At 41.0% G+C, this 26,223-nt stretch overlaps 3 protein-coding genes across 3 annotated transcripts in view; 2 read left to right on the top strand and 1 right to left on the bottom strand.

Moving 5' to 3' along the window:
- Positions 1 to 1,840, top strand: part of NME8 (NME/NM23 family member 8) — a 52,372-nt gene extending 50,532 nt beyond the window's left edge. The window contains exon 18 of the mRNA XM_011944521.1: positions 1,678 to 1,840. The gene's annotated coding sequence lies outside the window, so the exon portion shown is untranslated. The remainder of the gene's footprint in view (positions 1 to 1,677) is intronic.
- A 5,518-nt stretch (positions 1,841 to 7,358) lies between these two features.
- Positions 7,359 to 18,495, bottom strand: SFRP4 (secreted frizzled-related protein 4). The gene is made up of 6 exons (XM_011944519.1): positions 17,662 to 18,495; positions 15,955 to 16,035; positions 15,795 to 15,860; positions 13,728 to 13,926; positions 11,034 to 11,097; positions 7,359 to 9,092 (listed from the first exon to the last, which is right to left on the bottom strand). The coding sequence occupies exons 1-6, from the start codon at positions 18,104 to 18,106 to the stop codon at positions 8,907 to 8,909; spliced, it is 1,041 nt and encodes a 346-aa protein (XP_011799909.1). The 5' UTR covers positions 18,107 to 18,495; the 3' UTR covers positions 7,359 to 8,906.
- A 3,653-nt stretch (positions 18,496 to 22,148) lies between these two features.
- EPDR1 (ependymin related 1) overlaps positions 22,149 to 26,223 on the top strand; it is a 31,793-nt gene continuing 27,718 nt past the window's right edge. Inside the window, 2 exon segments of the mRNA XM_011944520.1 lie at positions 22,149 to 22,227; positions 22,229 to 22,753. Of these exon segments, the coding sequence (XP_011799910.1) occupies positions 22,151 to 22,227; positions 22,229 to 22,753 (602 nt within the window). The 5' untranslated portion in view covers positions 22,149 to 22,150.

Here is a 26,223-nt window from a genome sequence, read left to right as displayed (position 1 = left end):
GCATACTGCAACATGGATGAATCTCAAAAAATTTTTGCTAAATGAAATGTTAGACACAGAAGAACACATATTGTATGTCACCACTTATATGAGGTGCCTAGAATAAGCAATTATAGAGAGAAAAAGTAAATTATAGCTTGAGGCTGAAGGAAGGGTGAAATTGTAAGTTATTGCTTAATGGGTCTTTTTAAGTTGACAAAATATTTTGGAAATTGTTTGTGGTGATGTTTACAAACCACGTAAATGCCATTAATACCACTGATTTGTACACTTAAATGGTTGCAATGGCAAATTTGATACACACACCCCCAACATATTGCCACGATAAAAAAATAGTAACAAAAATAGTGAAGTAAGGAAGAATTATTTCAGATAAGCACAAAAATCTCTTGCAAGAGAACTCTTCAACCCCTTCCCCAAAAATGATACAAAATTAAGTTAGTGTTACATTTTTAAAAGAAAATGCATGTAATCCTAACATCGAAACCTTTAATTAAAAGTAAGCCTTTATGGTGGGAGTGTAAATTAGTTCAACCATTGTGGAAGACAGTGTTCTGATTTCTTGAAGACCTGGAACCAGAAATACCATTTGACCCAGCAATCCCATTACTGGATGTATACCCAAAGGAATATAAATCCTTCTATTATAAAGATACATGCACACGTATATTCATGGCAGAACTATTTACAATAAAAAATACATGAAATCAGTCTAAATGCCCATCAATGATAGACTGGATAAAGAAAATGTAGTACATACATGGCATGGAATACTATGCAGCCGTAAAAGGGAATGAGATCATGTCCTTTGCAGAAACATGGTTGGAGCTGGAAGCCATTATCCTCAGCAAACTCATGCAGCAACAGAAAACCAAACACCGCATGTTCTCACTTACAAGTGGGAGCTGAATGATGAGAACACATGGACACGTGGGGGGAACAACACACACTAGAGCCTGCCAGTGGGGGCTGGAGGGACAGCGTCAGGAGGAATAGCTAATGGATGCTGGGCTTAACACCTAGGTGATGGGATGATCTGTGCAGCAAACTACCATGGCACACGTTTACCTATGTAACAAACCTACACACCCTGGAGACGTACCCCTGAACTTAAAATAAAGTTGAAGAAAAAAAAGTAAGCCTTTAATAAAGTTCTTAAACAGATAGTAAATAAAGGAAATTTTGTTTCAAACAAAGTATAACAATAACAAAACTCCCTAAACTCTTTCTTGGGCATCTCTGACCTGAGAGTCCTGCTGAATCCCCAGCTGCTCCCCCAGGCCAGCCCACAACCCCCGCCTTTACACTCCAGCCTGTTCATCATGTTCAGAAGAAGCTGCGCAATCAGTCCTGATATTTTTCTCAGCCCCTTCCTATTCTCTTCCTAACCTTTGGTTTAACCAGCAATTCTTAATCCTTGAATGGGCTGGGTAGAAAGCTTACTCACAAGTTAATATTTTTAACCCTGTCACAAATGTTTGTTCATTAACTCACCGCTCTGTAAATGTTTGATGACTGCTTACTTGCTCAGTCAGACTGTCTATAGGTAAAAGTTAAGGCCCATCTTCCAGTTCTGTGATTTGTGTGCAACACTTCAATATGGAAACTGATAACTGCTGAAAGATTAGCGTATAGCACTGTCATTTATTTTATTAAGTGCATTCTTTCTTTTCGTAGAACTTTGAGAAGATAATACATAAGTTCACATCAATATGTAACCATTTGGCACAGCTTCCTGGGAGGAATAATAAGAAAAACATGCTTTGGAGGAAAACTCATCTCAAGATACAAAAATGAATGGCTATGCATAATAACAATAAAAATGTATTCCCCAAACAAATCTTAATGTTTGTTTTTACCCGATCTTCCAGAAAAGATTTAAGGTATATAAATGCACACAGTATACAACAAGATAATTGAGGGAAGAACATGGAATGTGGGGAAGAAGAGAGTAGGAGAGATCAAATAAAGCCAGGAGTGGAGTTAAATACAAATGCACACTGCCTAATATATATTTAAAATTGGTCAAAGTTTTGACTAAATTTTCTTGCAGAAAATGAGGAAAGGCTGACATGTAGATTTATATCGTTTGCAAACTGTAGTACAGTCCAACAGTCCAGGCAGTGTACCTAACTCCCTGAGGGTAAGAAAATGCAAGAAGGTAATAAGCCAGTTTTGTTTTTCTTTTTGTTTCTTTTCCTCTCTCACGATGTACTCTGAATGATGTTTTCTGCAGTGGCATGCTCTTAAGCCCATAGCCAGAGTAATATGTGGTTCCCAGCATGTTAGCCGTGACACCCTCCTTTTCATTCCACTCAGGGGAAACATTAGGTTGGAAAAGAGTGAGAATAATGTTGCTGAATGATTAAGTTTTCAATCTAATTTCTTAACTCTAATATTAATAAAAATGAGACACTCACAAGCTTTGATCCCTCTACATTAGTAACAGATTACTCACTGCAATACTTTGATATTCCAACATAATATTTGAGAAGCATGCCTGTGAACTGTGTTAAATTATACAAAATCTAATTATGTACATGGGAGTTATCAGTAAGGATATTTCTCAATCTTTCTCAGAATGCATTAAAAAATAAGGCAAATCAATTATTGGCTTCCTTTAGATTGTGCAGAGAAATAAGTATAGTCAGTATCTTCACTTTCCTCACTTCCTTTACCTTCCCTGCTCCCGCAGGTTGAGTGTTATTATCTGATGCTTTCCATGGCCTGATGGTATTTTGATATTCATAATATGATTGTGCTGAGTGGCACACTGCTGTTACCTCAAGAATGATCCAGACCTTCGAATGCATTGGGAAAAAAACGAAACAAGACAAAACTCTCTTAAAAGTGATATCGTATTTCACCAGCAGATGGCAAGCTACACTCAGTTGTGTGTATATGTGACTAAAGCTGTACAAAGATTTCATACACAAGATATAGAGAAAAGCCATTTCTTTCTAACTGAAATAGCCAGAAATCTAATAATCAATGTCTAAAGAGATCTATCCAACTAAGCTTTAAGTTGAGTTCGTCTTGGTCTAGAGGGGATTGTATTTAGTAGGTGGATCACAATAGCAAGAGGTAGGCGTGTAAGGACTGGGGTTAGCAGTACTTGCAAATATCTTCTTACCCCTAGGGGAGAAAGATTTTAAAAGGCTAGAAAGTCACCAGGGCTTCTGCCAAATGGGCTGGTCTTGAATTTTGGCTGGACTTTAGGTGGTAAAAGCATGACCTGGACCACTGTGGCTAAGGCAAGTATGACCTGAAAAATCAGTGGGAAAAGTTGGAGCTTGGGGCTGAGAACTGTCAGCTGCTGAGATACCCAGGAGTGTGGGGATGTGGGTCGGAATTCAGGGACGGGCTTAGTAAGTAGGCAATGGGACATCTGTGCTGAAAGCACCTCTATCCCATCAACCAAATACATGAGGATGACTTCGCTGGCATGAGGTCAGTGTCTACGTGACTTCCCCCAGACAGAACAGTCCCCATTCTCTAGTACTGGCTCAGTTATGCACCTTAACCCTAAAGCCAGAGTCTCTCTGATGTCTACACCCAGTCCATCCAGCCCAGTTCCATGACAGGACACCCAAAGCATTCCTGATTTGAGCCTAATGCTCTCCAGTACCTTCCTTGGATGCCCTGTGGAAGATGGACAGATTTTGTAAAATATGTTGTCCTCTATTTGCGGCCCTCTAGCTGGACTGTCTTGGTGCCCTTTCTGGACACTGAAAGGGATTCGTGACACTGACGCCTATCTGAACTGTGTCTGAACCTGCTCAACCGTTGGAAGCTACTTTGGATGACCTCCAAAGACAGACATTTTATGCTTTTCAAAAAAGGAGAAAGATGACTCAGCAATTGTCTGCCTAATTTTTCAGCTGATGAAATATTTCAATGACATAATAAATATTTTAAATGGTTAGAATTATTATTAAAATGTTAGTGAATTTTAAAAGTCCATCAGTTTGAATCAACATTATTTTAGATTTATTTTGGAACCATGGTGACATTTTACTCATAATACTATTTTTTTGCTTAACTTCAGTTCTTTGCACCTGGTTATATTATTCAAGTTCTTATAATTTTATGAGATTTAGGAATAGTCCTCTGATTATAAGCCTGCTCTGTAAGCTGAATTTAATTGTTAATAAACAATTTAACTGTTTTCCTTTTTCAGAATATGTCATTAAAGTGAGCCATAGTAGCCATTATAAATTGTTCTCACTGAGATACTGCAGTTGCATGTTTTAGTTATAAAATTGTTCTCATACAAATATCACAACTAAATATATTAGACTTATGCTGTAAAGGCAAAATTACACACCATGGCTTTGTTCTTGCCATTAATTACCTCTTTAAAAATATTTTCTTGCACCCCAGTAGATAGAAATTTCTCTCAGGTGGCAAAGCAAATAAATACTGTAAGATCTGTAGTGGTGATCAACATATTGTTTTTTCAATAAATTTGAAAAGAAAAATACATGAAAAAGCACGAAGACAAAAGCCCAAGGCTTAGGGATTGAATAGTGTACGGCTGCTGGTTACAGAAATTGACAGAGACATTCTGTTGCTTGACGCTAGTTTATAGATTTTGCTGGAAAAGTGTAGTGATTAAATGTTAATATTTTTATGATTGTCATAGTGTGCTGAGCATGAGAATGTGAATCACAACCTCCAATTGCAGAGGTCATAATGATAAGGGTTCTAGCTCTGCACCCGGAAATTCACTGTCACCTTTGCAGCAGGACCACACTACCGATGGGTTGCTCCCAGTCAGTGACTGAGCACAACAGAGTACTTAGAGATATCTCTGGGAGAAGGGGGACTCCTTTGACAGATGACTGACTCCAGACTTCCAGATAACCTTGCCAATCCTTCTTTAGACTTTGCAGCAGTCTGGAATGCTTCTACCCAACCTTTCTTCTCTCTTCCCTCTCTCCTTCACTCAGGGTGGACATCTATTGTGTTCTGACAACTCTTTCAGCCCTACTCAGATCCCTCCTCATTCTCTCTCACAGGCATTTTGCACATTTAATTCTGTTTTGGCATTTGCTTCTCTGAGAACCCAGACAAAAACATGTATGATCAAGGGAATAGTTCTCAAACTAGCATGTTTAAATGTCTTTAAACCAAACTACATTCTACATATCCCTCTGTGATAATATTTTTGTAGTATCTGATAATTATAAAAGTAACACATGCTCATTAAAGTACAGAAAACATTTATGCCTTGCACTCTTTTTTTTTTTTTTTTTTGAGACGGAGTCTCGCTCTGTTACCCAGGCTGGAGTACAATGGCGTGATCTTGGCTCACTGCAACCTCTGCCTCCCTGGTTCAAGAGATTCTCTTGCCTCAACCTCCAGAGTAACTGGGACTACAGGCGCCCGCCACCACACCTAAGTTTTTGTATTTTTGATAGAGACAGGGTTTTACCATGTTAGCCAGGATAGTCTCGATCTCCTGACCTTGTAATCTGCCTGCCTCAGCCTCCCAAAGTGCTGGGATTACAGGTGTGAGCCACTGCCCCCAGCCTATGCCTTGCACTCTCTTCTGGCAACATTTTTTATGGTCTTTAGTATTCAATAATGCTGGAAAGTTATTTGTGTCACAAACACCTATCTTACCCTGGCGTGACTTGAGGACCACATTTAAAAGTCCATTTTCACAAATTATTGGTAAAATAGACTCTGATACATCCAAGCTATGCAGTCCAATATAAACCTACTGTTGCATTATTTACGTGGAGCAATTTTCATGCTGCCTTATTAAGTTCATATAGCAAAACAGAAAGAAAGACGCAGAGGATTGACACCAAAATGCTAATTTTGACATTTTGAGTAGCTACTTTGACATTTTGGGTCTTTTTGTTTTATTTCTTTTCTTTCTTTCTTTTTTTTTTTTTTGCTTATCTCTGTTGTTTGAATAATAAGGGGGGATATTCCATTGCTATCCTAGAGTTCAGAATCTTCTTTGGGGTGCTTTAAAGTAGTTACTCTATCTTGGATACTTCATTCATCTGGAGAACATGGCATGCTTCCGTATCAGTTAAATCACACAGTTGACAATTAACTGATATTATGGCTAATAATATCAGTTAATTACTGATATATTGTTGGTTGGCATGCCTCTCCCTATGACGTAATATATGTTTCAGTGTAAACTGCTTTTCAAAAGTATTTTCCATTAGGAAATATGGTCAGTATTAGCATAAATTAGACTATAACAAGAAGCAGAAATTTGTTATCCTGTTGCTTTCTATGGTGATAAATAAGTAGTCCCTCTAGCAGCCCAGATTTATGTTACCAGAAAATCAGTGGACTTTGGACTGGTAAATCAAAATTTAGGAAATTTGAAGGCCCAAATTGGTCTCTAGCTATGTGCAAGAAGTCAGAAAAACTTACACAACCTTTCTCCAACAAGCGAGGTTATGACTTCTGAGGTCTTATTCAACCTTTTCATTCCATGATTCCAAATAACTATTTTTGCTTTTTGAATTGGTAATAATAACAGGTACATCCTTGCGGTAAAAACGTGCTCTTCTTTTTTACTCAGGGACTGGTTACCCCAACCAGAAACACCTTCCAGTTAGTAAGGGGTTTGTTGTAAGAATGCGATAGACAATCTTATAGGTATCCAAGGTTTTGTTGTAAGAATGCAATAAACAATCATATCGGTATCCAAGGAGAGAAACCAAAAGCGTGATCAGACTGCATTGGTTTAGAGCTGAAAAGTAAGAACTAAGGCTATTTATGTAAGTTCTCATGTATCTTAAAAGGAGGCTAGACAGAGAGCATCTATTAGCAGCTCTGCTATACTGTAATTCTTCAGTTCCTATAGTTAACCAGTTACATTAGTAAGTTTAATTGTTAAAAAATAGAGGAGGTTGCATAGGCTTTTCCGGCAGTTAAGAAATCTATCTATCTATCAATCTATCTATCTATCCATCCATCCATCCATCTATCTTTCTATCCGTCTATCTATCAATCATCTGTCCATCCATTCATTTATTTATATACTTTGAGGGGCTCAAATCACTATTTCCCAGTGGCCAGGAGTATAGGAAGTGCTGAGAATGTTGTCAGCTGATGGTTCACAGATGAAGGGAGGAGTTTTGTCCAAGGTGGCCACCAGTTACAACTTTAAATTTATGATAAATATGGAGAAGGAGAAACAATCTCAGTGAGGGTTTCCATACACCATACACTTAATGAGCATTTCCATCCACCGATGTTCCAAGCATTCTGGGGCATAATTGACAAGATCAAGAACTTTCCATGCTGAGCATACTCCTAGGCCCGAAAATGCTATTTAAACAAACGTATCCCAAGGTACTAATGAAGGATACACACAGACATTTGACTATTGAGATGTTTATTCAGTATGGTCAGTGAAGAAACCACCTAAGTATCCAATAGCACAACAGTTTGTTGAGTAATGCATACTATGGAATATAACACAGCTGTTAGAAATGAGGTGGTATCTGCTTTCTTGACATGAAAACGTATCTCAATAAAGGGCCAAGCAAAGGAGGCAGGTTATGAAACACATGTATAGCAGGCTCCTAGTTTTATTTATTCAAATGGTTTTATAAGTGCATAAGAAACACCTGGAGAATAATATGCCAAAATACTAATAGTGATTACCTCTGTGTAGTGGAGAGTAGGATTAGATAGGGTTTTATTTCCTTTAGGCGTTGTGCATTTATTGAATGCCTTATAGAGAATACATGCTTACTGTGTTAGCAAAAGGCCAATAAAATTGTTTTTTTAAATAAGTGCCTCCAACTGTCCACAATTATGAAATTTGTTGATAAAATACTGCAAGATAAGTTCTTCTTTTCTGATTAAAGTATCCCAACTGTCAAGTAATTCTCATTTCAGAGATGGAACCTCAACTTTCCTCTCTGTATATTTATATTTAACTCCTCTCACATGTATTTAGGCAAAGAAAATATGTAAGTGAAGAAAACAAATTTTTGGCACTCACATGAAAGCCGTTTTTATACTTGTCAAATTATTCTCAGGGTGGATGTCCTGGGAAGTGAGATGAGTGATGTATCTCTCTTGTTGTGGGTATAAAATACTTGAGCATTAGCCAACTAATTAGTACCTAACTCCTAATGGTACAAACTCACTGCTTCTGGTGCTGCTTAAGAGGGTGTTGACAAGAAGCATCATGATCATGAAATCAGGTAACCAAAAAACAGGAATCCAGACATTGTCTGCCTCTCCTTTTTATTTATTTTTCTTTATTATTATTTTTGTTTTTAGAGTTTCTAGCTAAAAACAGAGCTGAAAAGTCATTGTAAAAAAGACACATTATAATTTTACATATGCTACTTCTCTAGATTTTTCAAAAAATCCCCTTTCATCACAAAAATCCTTCTGCAGACAATAAACACATAAAGATCTTTTAGACATTCATTCCACTACCATTCCTTCTTAGAAGCGTTAGATTTTCGATCTCATTTTAAAACATCACTAACATTGTAACAACAGATATCAAACGGTAATAAAACATACTGTAAAAACTTACATGTTTTGTTTGAAATATGGCATTTATTTTACAATGCACATATTAGGTCAAATTGTAACAAGCATTATTTTCCCTACTCTCCTAGAGTATGCACACAGGTTACTGTGAATGCAATGCAATAAGCCTTTTCCACCAACTTTAACTCACCTTCTGTACCAAAGGGCAAACCTACCACTATGGCTTGTGATGGCTTACAAAGAAAAACTGAAGCATAGCATTAAGAAAAATGCTGCAAGATGTGTCTATGAAGAGCACTGCAGTGAGTTGTTAGGGCAAGGGGCACATGGCCTTGCATAGGCTGTCCCAGGCAATGCCCAGCCTCATCCTGTAATGAAGTCGGAAGTCTCCGTTTTGGAAACTAGTTAGCTCACACTTTTTTTGGGTTTGTTTTCTTCTGGGCACTCCTAGTTTTAATGTTCTTCTTGGGGCTGGCTGGTTTGGGAGCAGGAGGCTTTCCCTTTGGTTTGGGGGGATTACTACGACTGGTGCGCCCAGCTGTTTTCTTCTTATCCTGAATTGTTCTCCGCTGTTCCCGCAGCCTCTCTTCCCACTGCTGAAAGGCAATTTGTAAACATGACTATTAAATTATCTCACCCCTTTATGGTGCTCAGCTAATATGAAAATTAAGGCAAGTTTTTCACTGTAATATACTAATGACGGTAACAATTGTAATAGCTACCCTATGTCAAGCCCTTATCAGGTATCAGGTGACTCGGAAAGCGCTCAGTGTGTGATCAAGTTTTCACATGCATTCATTTCATTGAAACAACAGTCCTTCCAAATAAGCACCATTGACAGGGGCAGGAAACAAGCACAAAGAGGTTATATGCAGGCCACAGAGCTAGTAAATGTCAGAGTCAGGATTCAAATTCACCCACTCTGACTCCAGAGCCAGAGGCCCTCACCCATGCACTTTTGACCACTAGCCCGATAATGCAACATTCCTACAGTGCAAAGTCTTCTAAAAAGGCTCTTATTTCATGGCTACTAGCATTAGTTTACCCCATGTCACTAGGAAGTCAGGGGTTTGTTCACTTCATTCTCCCACATCCAAAGGAAGAAAGAGGCCCCTTCTACACCTAGTCATCTGCTAATGTACTAGCTATCCAGAACCATTGGGAAATGAGTCATTCTGCAAAATCAAGTCTCTCTGATAGCAAAAAAATTATTCTTCAAATAGCTCAAGTAAGGAACAACAAAAAAGTGAGTCCAGTTGAATTGTCATTGCTTTATATTAACACACATGTCCCTGCTTGGTTAGAGTCTATTTCACTCAGCCAAAAGTTTGACCACAGTCATCAGCTGGGTATTATTCTAGGCAGTAGGAATGCAATGAAAAGAAAAACATTGTCCCCACTGTGCTACTACACAATTCTAGTCTATTCTAAACTAATAAACTCATTATGGTATGTTGCTATCATGTGGTGATATTTTCAAATTCCTACTGAAGCTTATTGGAAAATACGCTGCAAAAAGTGAATGGTCCCACAGCTCTGATTATTGAAAGCTTTCCTCTCAGCAAGCTCAGGTTCTCACGGTCTGCTTGCCTTCTGTATTGATGCTTCTAATCTACTGTAGTCCTGGAAACCAGATAACCAATCCTGCTAGAATTTCCTGTCTGATAGAACTAAGCATGCTTCTGAGCAGCTCATGAGTTTTAGCTCTGACTTAACACAATAGTGTTTGGTTCTCTTATTCAGAAGTACACTGACTACGGGAGGCTGTGTTCTAACTACATTCTCCATAAGTCATTGTTAATATATACTTTCCTCTTAGTTTGGTGCAAACTAAGAGAGTACAGGCAGTAGCAATATGTTTTGTGAACCTGTAAACACGAATTCTTCTTAATGAATATGGACATATTTTGCAGAGAAGGGAAGCTTTAAAAATTTCAAACCAATTACCTGATGTCTTTAGATTGGGTTGTAATTTCACATTTCTGGGCAAAAAATTATTTAACTCCTCTAACTGAATTACCAATATTTCTATGATGTTACCACAAAAATCCTAGATTTGACGGCAAAACAGTTACTTTTTGTGTATGATTTTTGACAAAAGTCTTAAGTTATTATAAATACAGGAAAAAATTCTGCTATGTATAGTGATAGGGTAAGTTTTATTATCAGATATTTCCACCCTTCCAAATATATGTCAGATTTAGTCTCAATGGATATTAAGTCTGCTCAAGGATCTCATGGTTCACTAAAACAATTACATGTAATAAAGAAACAAAAGGCTCATTTAACTTGGAAATAGCCAGTACATTAGTATTGAACACAACTTCACAACTTTGAAGTTGAATGACAGATTCCTGGTAAAAATTCTGAGTGAGAATAGCTACACTCTTAATGGCCTATTCAAAAGACAAATACTGTTGCTATTGCTGGCTCTTATGAGAGCTTGGAGATGAGACAATGGCAAGAATTCCCCAATTCTAAAGAAATCTTTTATGTGCACTTACATCCATCTTCACAGTGTCGTTCATGATACTTACTATGGATCTTTTACTAAGCTGATCTCTCCATTTTTCAACTAAGCAATTTTCAAGAAGCATCATCCTGAAAACAAATTATCTTAGTAAGCAGATTTTTATTACAAAAGTAAAAAGCTAAAATTACAGAAATTGTAAAAAAATTATTCAATAACCCTTTACCCCATAATCCACATATCCATCATTTAATTTTATTGGTGTTTCCTTTCATTCCTCCTTGTAACAATATTTATTACATTTATTAGACCACATTGTGTATTTTTAGATGATCTGTAAATTTCCTTTTGTCATTTTATGATCTCAATTTTCTGATGTAATTAGAATAATTAAAAAATATAATGTTAATAATGTAATATTATGAATATGGATATCCATAATATATCCAGCCATTTTTTTATTGCTGAATTCCCTTTTGCTTAGCTATGATTACCAGTGTTGCATTGGATAACCCTGTATACAGCAGTGTGCACTGGCTTATTTTCTTAGGACAGATTTTTAAAATAGAATAACTGAGTCAAAGGGTATGTATTTTTTAAAAAGATTTTCAATGCATAGTGCCAAGTTGTTTTCAAAATGGTTGCACTTTCATCCAATTCATTAACATTAAGCATTAGGTGAAAATGGAATCTTGTTTTTATTCGGATTTAGAATCAAGGAGATAATTTTTTAAATGTTTACTTACTATTTGTATTATATTTGTATTACTATTTGAACTTCTCTATATAAATTTATGTACATATATTTCTATATCGTGGTCTTGATGTTTAAATATTAATTTTATGAACTCTGTAGTAAGATTACTATTTTTTCATATCTTTTGCAAGTATGTTTATCAATTTTTATTTGCTTTTCTATCATTATTTGTGATTTTTATGTGTATAATATTATGCAGTCAAATATGTATATTGATATTTTTCCCTGTAATTTCTTACATTACTTTTATGTTTACAAGTTACTTTGCTTTTCAGATATATTTAGTCACCTAATTTTATCCTGTTTTTTTTAAGTTCTTACAATATTTATCTATTTAATCCATTTGAAAGTTATTGTATAGTACAATATAAAGTGCATTAAAACCTGTTTCAAGAGTTTTTCGTCCGTTTTATTTATCTTTACATCCACTATTGCATCGCATGATTTTAACAAGTGTAACTTTACACCAGTTTTGCAGGTCTCATAAAGCAGATTTCCTCTCTTATTTTCACAATCATCTTTACAGACCCTTACCAATTTGTTAGAATCATTTGTGAGGACATAAATCCCAATTATCCAAAAATATTTTTACTGGAATGGATTATAATCCATTCACCTCTCCAGATAGAATGAAATGACTAGCAACCTGGTATCCCCAACCGCATCTCTAGCACTGCAGCAGATGCAAACACCTTGGTAGAGATGAGTCCAGAATCACTGATTGCTTCTTTAGGGAGACAAGATACAAGCAGAGTCTGGCTTTAAAACCAAGAATACACGGTGATATCCATGTTGCAAGGAGGGCACCCAAGTACTGATAGAATACAGAAAAGTGAAGTTAGTTCTCAAAGCTGTTTTTGGTTTCTTTTCGGAGGAATAGTCTTAGTTTACATCTAGAAGAAACAGATGAACATTAACAGCAGAGAATGGGAGGGATGACTTGTTATGTAAAACTGAGTGGTTTTGCTGGAGAAGTATACTGCAATCAACCTACAGGGCCCAACATGGAGGCTGGGCTGGAGAAGTATATACTGCAATCAACCTACAGGGCCCGACATGGAGGCTGGGCTGGAGAAGTATACTGCAATCAACCTACAGGGCCCAACATGGAGGCTGGGCTGGAGAAGTATATACTGCAATCAACCTACAGGGCCCAACATGGAGGCTGGGCTGGAGAAGTATACTGCAATCAACCTACAGGGCCCAACATGGAGGCTGGGCTGGAGAAGTATACTGCAATCAACCTACAGGGCCCAACATGGAGGCTGGGCTGGAGAAGTATACTGCAATCAACCTACAGGGCCCAACATGGAGGCTGGGCTCAAGAGTTTGACTTTGTATTATAAGTAATGTACCAATATCCGAAAATATAAATAAATAGATAAATAAATAAGAAGAAGGAAAGAGAGGCCAGGAAGACAAATACACCCAGCTAGAATTTGTGTGTATGAGTGTGTGTGAAGCATATACATATTTGTTTATACTTTGCCTTGTGATGTTTGAATTGAGAATCACATATTCGATTCAGAAATCACCTTAAAGTGTGCGTGTGTGTGTGTGTGTAATACTCTGTCAAATATTGTAAAGTGTTTATATGGAAACATGCGGAAGTATAGTCTCAGATGCCTGCTTACTTGATCTGTAAGCTATTAAAGTGGCCTAAAGAATTTAGTATTTGTGACTCTAAAATTGTTTGAATGATTTGAAAACAATTGTTCTTCCTTAAAATAATTGACTTGCCTATAAATTTTGAAATCACTTAATGAATTTTGAAATGGATTTTTAAAGACTCTATTCAAATACTCATATTTTGATTTTTCCTTCCTCCTGTGAAGAATTAATTGACAGTTAGAATATATGCTATTCAAACAGAGGCATCTGTTAAACTAATCTTTTTAAAAGCCATTGGCATATTTTTGTTATATTTTTAAACCATGACTGCTAACTGAGATTGAGGTTTTTCTAACAGTGTGCAGACAGTTCCTTCTGCCTCTTTGTGCCTACCTTGAGCGCCACTCGTAACACATGATGAGAACATCTTGATGGGGCAGGATGTGTGGACACTGGCAAGAAGAATTCGTAATGAGCGGGACTTGAGTTCGAGGGATGGGTGATGAGGATTTGAAGATCTCTTTTACATCCACCACCGTTGTGACCTCATTGCAGCCACTCCTCTGCACAGCTTTTATTTTGGCATGAATTACTGCAATTTAAAAATAGATAAAACTGTTGTTGAAGGTTTTGGGGAAAAACTAGGGATGGTGTATTCATGCCAACTCCTGAGCCTCTCTTAAAGAATCACTCCTGTAATTATGGTTATGTCCAAGCGGCCTGAGTGCAGGCAAAAAGCCCACACAGTCATATGCTAAATGGATGGTGTCCTATATTGTCAACATTGTCTTAAATGTTCTGGGGCATACTGCAAGATGGGAAAGCAAACGGAAAAGCAGGTTTTAGTCTTTCTCTGCCTTTAGGTCACTAAAAAATTCACAGTATTTGTATTCTCCCCTGTGGTGGTTCGAAGTGAGGATCATATATTTTCAGATCAGAAGTCATCTTAAGGTTTGCATTTCTTCCATCACTCATCTGATGCTTCAGCTTCTTCTGTTTTACAGAGATAGTTATTAGTCATAACATTTTTGAAGTGGAGGGAGTCTCTGAGGACTACTTTTAATTTCACAGACTGACAAAGTAGACCCATGGTGAGCAGAGATAGAACTGTTATTACAGATGGCTGTTAATGTCACTGTCTGTGACCAAGTTTTAAATGCTGGTTTCTGTGGTCTCTTGTTATTACTGCCTCCCATAGAGTTGTAATCAGCCTAATATGGCTCTCTCTGTCTTGGATTCCATTTCAGGCAGCCAGTTTATGAATACACCAAAGGACTTGAATACAAAATGGTTTCTTCATCAAGGTCGTTCCAAGGCCATAACACCCAAGAGAACAACATGACAGTGAAACTCAGATTAGTATCTCAGGCCGGATCTTGGCAGAGGAGGGACTAAGTAAATCAGATTAGGATGGTATCTACATACAGCAGGCTTTAAGAAAAAAAGCTACAGGAAAAGATAAACTACTTTTTGTTGTTGCTGAATTACCCATATTGGCTAAATATGATCCTTAAATCTGATAGCTTTGTAAGAGCTTACTTTTTTCAGATTTTTATGTTTCTGTGATCCTCCTACTTTCACATCTGATATATATCCTAAAGTTTCTTACTGATATAAAATTTCAATTTGCAAGATGAAAACTAAGTCAGCAAACAAAATAAGCATTTTCCCTAAAACCACTTTAGGTTATTTCAGCAGAAATAATTTAAGACATGCAATGAAATATAAAGTAGCCAGCCCAAACGGACGTTTTTAAAATGTGTGCCTTTTACATTTCTTTTTGAACTGAAAAAGAACATATGTTAATTGAAATTACTTTCAGATGACAATAGTGAAATTACTTAAAACATTTCAAATTTCATGATTGACTTATTCTTGGAGGAAAATGCTGAGTGGTTCTTTCAAGTAAGAGAAAGGAGGGCATTTAAACTATTTCAATAGTGTAACCACAGGATTTTGTGATTAACACTTTTTTACACAATTTCTTTAAGATGTTAAATATTTGTAGCTATTCACAAGTGAAAGGATATGCAGGCAGATCTTAATTCTCTGGGCCTATGGGCCTTAATTCTCTGACTCTCAGATAATCAGATCCACTTTCTCATTCTTTCTGCAGCAGTAAAAACTCAGGAAGAGAACAGGTGGGATGTGCCATCCGGGCTGATCAGCACTTCTTACCAAGACAAGGAGGATCAAGATGTCAAGCTTTTAAGCTGATGCATGTAATTGTTATCACCTGGATCATTTCCTTTGTTTGCACTTGATTTATCCAGAAAAGCAAGACATTTTGCAGTTGTTATTGTGCCATATATTAATAGAATTCACATAACCGACTAGAAAAATAGTCAACCTTTTGTTTTCTTTACTTTGTGACTAGCTTTAATGAGAGCAACCGTATTGAGATTCCAGCTTTGTAATGAACCAAGTCTCAAAAGTCAATGGCTTTAACAGATGACTTACCATAGCTGTAGTTTTTGCTGAGATATGTTGCCAAAGTTGGCTTCACCTTTTTACACTTGCACCGATCTAAAAAAGGCAAAAGAGACAGAAAGTTGGGAAGAGTACAGAAATCACTCTGGAGAGGAGAAGTAGAGGGAACATCCAAGAAGAAAGAACTCACCAGGGCTCAGGCGTTTACAGTCAACATCAAGAGGCCTTTCCTGTACCATCATGTCTGCTGTGATGTCTATCCACTTAACATCTGAAACACAAACAGGGCCACATGGGCATGGTTGGTGATTTGGTCTATTCACCCAGCTGGTATAAGGAGCCCTCTGAAGATATAAACTAACACAGTATCACAAAAGAATATTACTTAATAGTAAAAATGGGCCAGGTGAGGTGGCTCACGCCTGTAATCCCAGCACTTTGGGAGGCTGAGACGGGTGGATCACCTGAGGTCAGGAGTTTGAGACCAGTCTGGCCAATATGGCAAAACCCTGTCTCTACTAAAAATACAAACATTTGCCAGGCAATGTGGTGGACACCTGTAATCCCGGCTACTTGGGAGGCTGAGGTAGGAGAATCACTTGAACCCGGGAGGCGAAGGTTGCAGTGAGCTGAGATTGTGCCATTGCACTCCAGCCTGGGTAACACAGCGAGGATCCATCTAAAAAAAATATGTATTTATATAGCAAAAGCGGCATGTGACTGTTGACTTCTCCTTTCATAATGATATTCAGGGCTTAGGAAAGAGATCCTCTGGGGGAATATTCGCCTATCCAAGCACAAATTGATGTGAATGTATATCCATTTAACCTCACTGGTATATACAACCCAACTGGATAAATCACATCACTCTCTCCCAAAGTCATATGGAAATGTCAATTTTCCAAGTTAACAGTTTATATTAATCAAAGTAACCAAAATATTTCCAAATCCCCACCTCATATCTTGCAGTGCAGAAACAGTTCAGAGGTATATAACCAAAACCAAGCATAACCCTCTATTATTTATATAATTTAAACAATAAATATGTGTTTTTTTCCCCTAAAACTCTAAACTAGACAGGAGTTTCCATTTACCCCATTCACTTGACCACTCCTCCTTCATGTTTAGGGCAATGCTCTGGGAATAAGTTCAGAGATTCCAGCACAGCAATATCATAGTCTCTTTAAATGTGGGGTAACCTGGGTCAAAGAAAGCCTGGATAAAATGATGCAAAAATATTCCTAGGTTTCATTTCAAGAAGTGAATTTAAACTTCTCCTTCTTCCTAGAAAAACAATCAAATGACCAAAGAAAAAAGAAGGAAGTGGAAGTAGAGATGGGGTTAACTAAAATGCCACAGTAGTTGGCTCGGGGTCAACGACCATAAAACAGACCTCACAATTTTCCAGGGAAACTGCAATTACAAATCTCACTCCTGGTGGGAAGCAATGACCATTACTGCTTTTCAGAAGAAAACTTTTTAAGAAGTAGCACTAAATGGAGCGAGTACTGGCATCTGCCTAGTGAGATTATTTTGGGCATTAAATGAGTGAATAACGTGTAATGTGTTTAACACTTGCTCAGACACCTAGCAACACCTGTTTACTGCTGTTATCATTTCTGTTACTACTGTAAATGCAAACATCGTCGAAGGCTCCCTTTGTAAGCAAAATCTTTTTTTTTTTTCTTCCTTAAGGGGTGCAGCGCCCTTCGCTAGCTTCTAAAATTCCTACGGGGGAAACCAGACTTTTTCTGAAGAAAATGTTTCCCCCATTTCTTCCCACCTCCTACAAGCCTCAGAAGCCCCCAGCAGCCTTAGGTGTGGCCGCCTAGTTCTCAAGTGGCAGCCACGGCCCCGGGCGCCTCCTCGCCTCCCTCCATCCTTCCTCCGGCCTCACCCTCCGGGAGGTCCGTGACGATGGCTTCAGGCGAGATGCACACACCACGGTCATAGACGGGCAGCTCGTCGCAGGCCAGGCTTTCGGGCCAGCTGTGGTTGTACATCTTCATGAGGGGCTCGCAGTCGTCGCGCGCGCGTTGGCACACCGACTTGCACGGCTTGATGGGGTCGTGCAGGAACTCCAGGGTGCAGATGGGCGCGTACATCGCACACAGGAAGAAGCGCAGCACGGCGCTGCAGTTCACGTCCACCAGCTCCTCGTACTGCTCGATGGCCAGGATGGCGTTCTCCTGTGTGCTGTGGTGCAGGTGGTTGGGCATCCGCGTGATGTTCCAGGGCATGTGCCGGCACATAGGGATGCGCACCGCCTCGCAGGGCGCGCCGCGCACGCCCAGCGCCAGGTGCAGCCACAGGCACAGCGCCACCAGGATGGAGAGGAACATGGCACTGCCCTCCCGCGCTGCGACCCTGGTAGACAGAAAGCGCCCTTCTCTTCCTGCCACCTTCGTCTTTAGCTGTCCCTTCGCTGAGGAGGAAATCCTCTGGGGCGCAGGAGAGTTTCTTCCCCCAAACTCCAGTCGGTAGCAAAGCGGGATCTCGGCCGGGTCCCGCCGCGGATCTCGGCCGTCTGGCACACAGGGCACGAACAGCGCCAGTTCTCAGCCTTCGGGGCGCGAACCCGCCCGGGCAGCTCCAGTCCCGGACTCCGCAGCTCGGAGCGCAGCCAGCCACGGCCATTGCGGGACCCTATTTATCCGGACACCTCCCCTGACGTGGGCTCGGAATGCTCCCTTGGCAGCTGCAGTCGCGGCGCGGGCTCCCCCTTGGCCGCCCCACCCCCAGGCCCCTCGGTGCAGAAGCGGTGACATCATCCCCTCTGGGCCGCAGCCCAGGGCTGGAAGCCTACTTTCCCCATGAAGTCCCTCCTTTTTAGTCTGGCCAGTCTTTTTTCTTCGGACCAAGAAAAAGAACCTCTGGCAGTTGTTTTCGACACAGGATACAAGAGGTTGCGGAAGAGAATTTCAAGAGAGAGAAACACACTCTGGCGTGAAAACTGAACTTTGCTCCCTCTGCCTTAGAGTTTTTCCAAGTATAGATTTGGGGGGAAATAGAAGCTTCTGCTGCCCTCTAATTCTGAAATATATTTGCTTTCTCCGGTAGGCGGCATGAGGAGCGCTAAGGACAGTTGGGGCACTGTCCTGCGAGGCAGGGGAGAGTGCAGTGGATGTCGGAATAGGAGGGACACGTTGTATAAATTACCCCACTCCGCCCTTAGTTGTGTGCAGTGTGGTTTGTTGTTGTTGTTGCTGTTGTTGCTAGAAGACAGTTTGGGCCGAAATTTTTCCAGTATAACACTTGGTTTGTTTCTGCTCCAGGAACTTAACAGAACTGCGGGAAGGTGTGCTAGCATCTTCCAGCTTGGGAAATGTCTTCCAACATTCCCTCTTCCTTCTAACTCCCTGTTCCCCTCTCCAGCATTAGTGGAACCCAGGAGAAAACATCAGACACCACAATCTGAAAGGTCTCCCCTGCTCTGATCCTTCATGCCAAAGGATTTCCACCTCAGCAGCCTAAAATCTTGATTTTTGGTGTGCTCAGAGACTGTTGCTTGAGTTGAGTAAGAAGCTAAGAAGCTGTGTACTATGGGATGCAAATATGTATGCTTTGCTTTCTCTTTTATCTTATTTGCATTAGGAAGAGGTAGTAAGTTCAATTGCTGGCTCAGCTATCCACAGAAAAGGGAGGCTTTATTTATATAAGATTGATGTATGTCAATCTTCAGGTGGTAAGACTTCTAGTATATGCTATTTTTTAGGGCATCAGCAATATGGAAACATGTTCTCTGAATGTTAATCTTTAAAAACATAGTTTAACTTAAATTTAAGGCACACAATTTTTCTCTCCAAAGCTTAAACCTACACAATTAGTTTAGTTTTGACTGAGGATTAAAACTGAAGACTAAGGATTAAAACAGTCGAGGAAACAACAAGCGCAAGTGACGTCTACTGGGAATTTACAATGGTCAAGGCATGGAGCTTTAAATGCATTTATCTTGTTTATTAGAGAACATGAATTAAACATAGTAAGTGAAAAGGATAAATGAGACAAATACATTTCAGGATTCATCCAAAGAGTGGTTCTTACTTAGGGGAAGTCCACGGTGTTCTTACACTTACAAGCCCCTCTAGAAAGATAATCCAGTTCCTATGGAACAGGTCTCAACCTCCAAAGATGCCAAGCCAGGCTAGTAAAATATCACACGAGGAGGAAAGCCCAGATAACATCTCAAGCCATTTCTAGCAGTAAACTCCAATGAGCCTAAACCCTTCACTGAGTGAAAAAGATTTTCAGTTGTAGTTCCTACCAGGGGAGCAAGAGAAAGAGCTGAATTACCCTACACTTTTCCTATGAGTCTGAGCAAGGCAAACTTGGAGAGGGCTCAAATTTCTGCAGCCAGTTTGAACCTGCTGCATCTGTTTAACTATGTAAGTACCAAGTCACAAAGTCTCGTGGGCTTCCCTGATGTTCTCTGAGGCATGCCCTTTAAGAAAAGGTAAGAGGAAATGAAGACCCCTTCTTTCTAAAGCTCTATGCCTGCCCCATTCGGCCCATTGGTAGTGTCTCTAGTGGTTCTACAGAGAGGGGGCAGCAGGGAAGGATGCATCAGGAGAACCTGTCAACTGTCCCTCTTCTTCATGACCTCCAGGGAGGCTGTGATTCTAGAACACCCTACTTCAGCATTCAGTCCATTCTTTCCATGCCTTACATTTATTTAACAAGGCTCAGGAGGTTGCCTTATTCAGTGGCTTCTCTCTGGTGATTCCTTTTGGTCTTCTCAAGTGCCTGTTGTCTGCCCATCCTTTAAATGTCTGGAGCTCTCTGGGGCTCCATCCTAATCCTTCTTCTCACACTCAACGCTCCCCTGAACTCCAGGTTTTCTCACCCCCAACACTTTCGACATTTGGGGCCAGATGCTTTTCTCTTCATTTGAGTCAGGGGGAGGTGACTGTACTGTGCATTGTAGGAAGGTTAGTAGCATCCTTGGTCTCTACCCACAAAACGGCAGTGGTAACCTCCTCCCCATCTACATTGTGACCATCAAAGATGTCTCCAGATATTGCCAAATGTTTCTTTGCTGGGAAAGGGGATGTGGAGTTGGCCCAGAAACCACTGTTCTACTCTTCGGCTTCAGTTACCACCTATGTACCTAAGGCTTCCTAATCCAAAAGCTCTGCTGGTTTCCAGAAGGATTTATCAAGCTGTCCCTTGGATATTTCCACTTGAATATTCCACAGTCAGTTCAAAATCAACCCATCCTGAAATGAACTGATCATCTCTCCTCACTCAGGACTGGACTCCCAGTGGCCCAAACCAGAAACCTCTCTCTCTGAGTTGAAATGCTTCTCTACAGCTCCCAACTGTCTTCCACCCTCTCCATGACCACTCCTGCTGCCTTAGCTGAATCAGGATCATCTCTTTCCAGGATGTTAACAGTAGCTTCGTGGTCTCCCTGCCTTCCCTCTGGCCCTACCCCTTCTGTTGCCTAAGTGGGCTTTCCAAAGCATATGCCTGATGATGCTTCTCCCTAGCTTTACATTGATTGATAGTTCCCACAGTTCTCAATATGAATGACAAAATCCTTAAAATGAGTGCTATGGCTTCAGAGTACTCCTCTAACTTGTCCTTGAACCACAGCATTATTCTTTTCTTGTCCCTGTGTCCTTCATTCAGAAATGTTATTTCCCACTTTCACCTGGCTCAATCTTAATCATCCTTGAAATGCAGTTCAAATGGAAAGAAGCTATACATTTTTTAAGTTCCTTTCTTTTTTCTTGATTTCATATTTTATCACTATATTTTTAGAGACAGGGTCTCGCCATGTCACCCAGGCTGGATGGAGTGTAGTGGCTTGATCATAGCTCACTAAAACCTCTAACTCCTGGATTCAAGCGATCCTCCCACTTCAGCCTCCAGAGTAGCTGGGATTACAGGTGTGTGAGCCCCGCTCATTCCGTGTTATAGATCCTAACATTACATAAATATAAACCCATTAACCTTGTTCTTAAAGAAGCGAACCCCCCCCCCCAGACACCCAAACCACTGGCGATATTGCCAGGCGATGGGAGGAGCAGTCTCACTGCAATGTGACCTTGAGGCAATGTCCATGAGTCCTAGGCCCAATGCAAGGGGCTGTCTACTTCACTAGGAATGGGGGCTGAGAAGCGGCCGTGATGAATAGCTAGTATCATTTCTTCAGGAAAAAACTCGTCTTTCTACTTTTAATTTGGAGGAAGAAGTTTGCAATTTTGTCGAGGGGCAATGTACGCCAGGCAAACGTTTGCACAGCAAACGCAGCAGCTCTGCTTTTCCTATCTTGATCTTGAACTTGCCCCTCCGTGTGTGATTGATTACCTGTTGAACACTGAAGTTAGTAGAGAAACACACTTCTTGGCACAGTCTCCCCGCAACCCCCCTCTTAAAACGCCATGCCTCCCAGGATGCTAGTGGCACCACTGCCACTGCATTTCCTGTTGGCAGCAGTGAGCAGTGAAAACCGAAGCGGCAGCAGGCAGTGGCCCAGGCAGAAATAGCTCCCGCGCGATTCACTGGAGCCTTCCCAGGGCCCTGGTCCTGGCTACCGGGACTCGCGCGTCCGGATCTCAAAAGCGGCAGAGGCCACCGAAGGGACAGGAAGTACTTTGGTCCAGACCACACTCCCGGTACAGTGCGGAGAGAGCCGGTGGGAGCCACTCTGATCCCGGACCCCTCAGCCCCAGCCTGGGCTCTAGCTTGCCCTCGGGCGGGGGAAGGATGACCGCGCTGCCCGGACGCGCTCCTCTCCACACCGTCCCGGGCGTTCTGGGCCCCTGGCTGCTGGGCTGCCTCTGGGCCTGGACCCTGTGCGGCCTGTGCAGCCTGGGGACGGTGGGAGCCCCGCGCCCGTGCCAGGCGCCGCAGCAGTGGGAGGGGCGCCAGGTTATGTACCAGCAAAGTAGCGGGCGCAACAGCCGCGCCCTGGTTTCCTACGACGGGCTCAACCAGCGCGTGCGGGTGCTGGACGAGAGGAAGGCGCTGATCCCCTGCAAGAGGTACAGGTCATCGGCCCGCGGGGCGGGAGTGGGGAGCCGCGCGGGCCCCGGGAGGGCGAGGTCGCAAGGGCCTGCGCCCTGTAACTCTTTCCGGCCCCTTGCAGCTCCTCCCTTCTCCCAGAGAGTTCTTTCGCAAGGAGGGTCGCTTGGGGATAGCATGGGAGGGGGCTGGGAGGGGCGCTGCGCCCACCGAGGGCGTCCTGCTGGCGGGGGACTCAGTAACACCTAGCGAGGCGGTGGCAGGTAAAGAAGGGACCCATCCAGGGCGGGATCGAGCTGCAGGGCCCCCCTGTGCCCCGGTTCGCCCCTGTTCTCACGCTGCTGAGTCAGGCTCTGGGCTCATGGAGCCCCCTGCAGTTTAGGGCGTGTCTTCTGCACTATCTCATTTCTTTCTGGAGCCATCTGCGAGAGAGGCACGCAGAATATGTATTTTCTAAGAAATGCTTTTTGTATTTTAAAAGACTGTCGCAAGACTACAAACGGTGTGGGAAATTGATAAAAAGAAAATTTCACCCACAAACTTATGAAATTGTTACAGCTATTAAAATTTTGGTCTACTCCCTTTAGGTTTTTTGTTTATTTTAAAGCAAATTTTACATACTATGATCAAAAGACATATGTTATCCTAATCTTTTTTAACTTAACATTGTCTCTTATAGGTTCTTATTTGCCATGTTATTAGCTGGCCTCCTATTTTTAATGACGGCACAGTACTCCTTACAGGGGCAAAGCTGTAAGTTTCTTTTAAGAACTGGTCTGACCATTCACCTTTGCACATCTGTTGTGACAAAGGGCACCGTCTTTTTGAGACGTCATCTTGCTTGTGGCCCCTTTAAGACCTGATTTCTAATTTGGGATCACCACCTGTCTCCTTTCCAGAGCCCTGCCATTCCCCCTAAGTGTGTTCCTCTCACTGCATCTCTTTATGGCATTTGCATCATTGGGAGTTGCAAAGTGAATTTTCATGGTTTGAAACCTCAGTGGACTGTAAGATCTATAGCAAAAGGGCACCATTAGTTTATAGAACAAAATCAAACTTGATAATATTATTTATTCTAAAAGCATCTGTACAAGTGTTAGGTGACTTGAAGAAAGTGTGGAAAGGGCAGACCCTTTCAAGCAATATCAAGGGTGCAAAATAATGCATTATGAAATGCAGCACAGAGCAGCACAGTCATCATGGTGAACTGAGAATTGATTCCAAGTCTTTCAAGAACATGAATGTTTTCAGTAGGGTCTTGAAGGGCACAGCAATAATAATAAAAACCAACAGTTGAATATTTCTTATATATGAGGCATGACATTGAGGATTTTACATGTATTATATAATTTAGTTTAAATCTCACAATGACTTGACAGTATACATTTTATGATCTCCGTTTTACAGACAGTAACTCTGAGGTCTAGGGAGATTAAGCAACTTTCTTAAGATCACACAGCTAATACTTGAGGAAGCTGGGTGGATTCTGACGCCTATGGTATACCAGGTTCACATTCATTCATTTATTTAGCAAGCATTTGTTCGTGTTAAGCACTGTGTATAAACAGAGTGATTTCTGGCTTTCGGGGAGGTCAGAGTCTGGAGGTGAAGTCACATAAATAAATAAAAATTCCCATACAGTGGTATGAGGGGTGAGAGCTGGGGTGTGATGAGAAGAACTCAGCTGGACACCTGACCCAGGCTTCCTGGAGGAGCTGAAATGAGAGTGAGCTCCAAAACACCTGTAGAGGTTTCCCAGGGAGATGTGGAGAGACTGCTGGTCCAGGGGGATGCAGGTGTATCCATGCCTGGTATGTGTGTGCCATCCTGGAGTGTATAGATCTGAGTAAATTCCAAAAACCGCAGACCACTCATTATTAGGGCTGAAGCACAGGACATGGCGAAGGGTCATACTGAAGGAGTTTTAAACAGTGGAATTTGTGATTAGATTATATAAAGATCCCTGGATGTGTCCTTAAGGATGCATTCCCAAGATATGGACACAAAACGGAGCAATGTGGAGCAAGAGTAGAAGTGAGAACACAACCTTGGAGATTTTCATAGTGGTCCAGGTGAGAGATGGGTAGTAGCAATGGGAATGGTGAGCAGCGGGTAAGTGAATGCATCAGAGAAGTATTGAAGAGGTTCAACTGAGGAACATGTAAATGATTGGATGGGTTGTGGCAGGCGTGGTGAGGGAGAGGAAAAAGTTAAACAGGCCCCCATTTTTGGCTTGTGAAGCTAATGGTACTGATGGCATAGGGTAGATGGTGATGCTGTTCCTTGCAACAGGGCTTGACTTTGTGCACTTCTAATTAAGGGTGAATTGGTGTCCTATGTAATTTTATGTGAAGACTTGTACAGTAGTGGCACATTGATGAATAGTCATATTGAAGATGGACTGGGATGTCCCAGAGCACACTGCTGAAGCAGAGGAGTGTGCCAAAGAGGAGGATAAGGGTTAATCTCCCCAAAGGTAGTACTTTTTTTTTTTATAATAAAAAAAATCAGGCTTTAGAGTCAGATAAATCTGGATCTGAGTTCAGACTCTGAATATGGGTCTTTGGGTAAGTTACTAAAGTTTTCTGAGTCTCAGTATCCTCATTTACAAAATGGGAATACTTATAATGCCTAATTTATTGGATTATTGTGAGAATTAAATGAGTTCAAGTATATAAAACATATAGTACAATGTCTGATAGTACACACAAGATGCTCTGTTCATGACCAGGGTTGGGCCCATCACTACCACTATCATCATCATCCTGGTAAAGTTACCAGAGCCCAGAGACTTGCTACCAGCCCTTTGGGCTCAGAAACTCGATCCAGCAGCGCACACAGACCCTTCCTTTGGGAGCAACCTGCGAGTAAGGAAACTCAAATGCTAAACTGTCTATTTCAATGAGTTTTATCGCTGGCATGCGGACCAGAATTCTCAAATCCACAAGACTAGGTCATTCTCTCCCTGTAGTCAGAACTATGTGGGGAGCCAAATTATCATCAGGCAGTTGTGAGCAAAGAGTTGGAGCAAATTCACTGAACAAACATCTAATAATTGCCTGTCCTAGGTTAGGCTATATGCGCAATGTGGAGTTTTCCATCATGAATAAGACAGGCCAGCCCGGGATAAGGTTTGATGGTAATCAGGCAAAGGCAAAGTGATGCATTCATTTTCACAATAGAGATGAGTTGGTGGTTCTGTGCTACCCCAATTGTGCTGCTCCTGACCCCTTCCACTTGGAATGGACCCTTGGTGAGTACTGCTCAAGTCTGTCTGAGCAACCCTTCTTCCATGACTCCATGACTGATTAATGTAACCTTTAGATGTGTGTTTTATACCTTTAGTGGAGTCACAGCCAACTCTTGCTGGCCTAGAAGCATTTTTGTCCCTTTGTGGTGATTTCTCATTCCTCTGCCCTAATCCAATAGGTGCTGGTTTCACAGTTAAACTTCTAAAAGACATTTTTTTTCCCTTTCTTTCCGAGTTCTT

This window comes from Colobus angolensis, unplaced genomic scaffold (genome assembly GCF_000951035.1).
Source record: "Colobus angolensis palliatus isolate OR3802 unplaced genomic scaffold, Cang.pa_1.0 Scaffold232, whole genome shotgun sequence".
NCBI classification, from domain to species: domain Eukaryota; kingdom Metazoa; phylum Chordata; class Mammalia; order Primates; family Cercopithecidae; genus Colobus; species Colobus angolensis.
Note: the sequence above shows the minus strand (reverse complement) of the source record. Positions and strands in the feature narration are given on the sequence as shown.

Excerpts from the sequence above, each read along its gene's own strand:
- SFRP4 (XM_011944519.1), bottom strand. The coding sequence starts at position 18,106 with ATGTTCCTCTCCATCCTGGTGGCGCTGTGCCTGTGGCTGCACCTGGCG. Across the intron at positions 15,861-15,954 it reads CTGTAAACGCCTGAGCCCTG|ATCGGTGCAAGTGTAAAAAG; the intron begins GTGAGTTCTTTC and ends TGCCTTTTTTAG. Across the intron at positions 11,098-13,727 it reads TGTTACGAGTGGCGCTCAAG|GATGATGCTTCTTGAAAATT; the intron begins GTAGGCACAAAG and ends ATTTGTTTTCAG.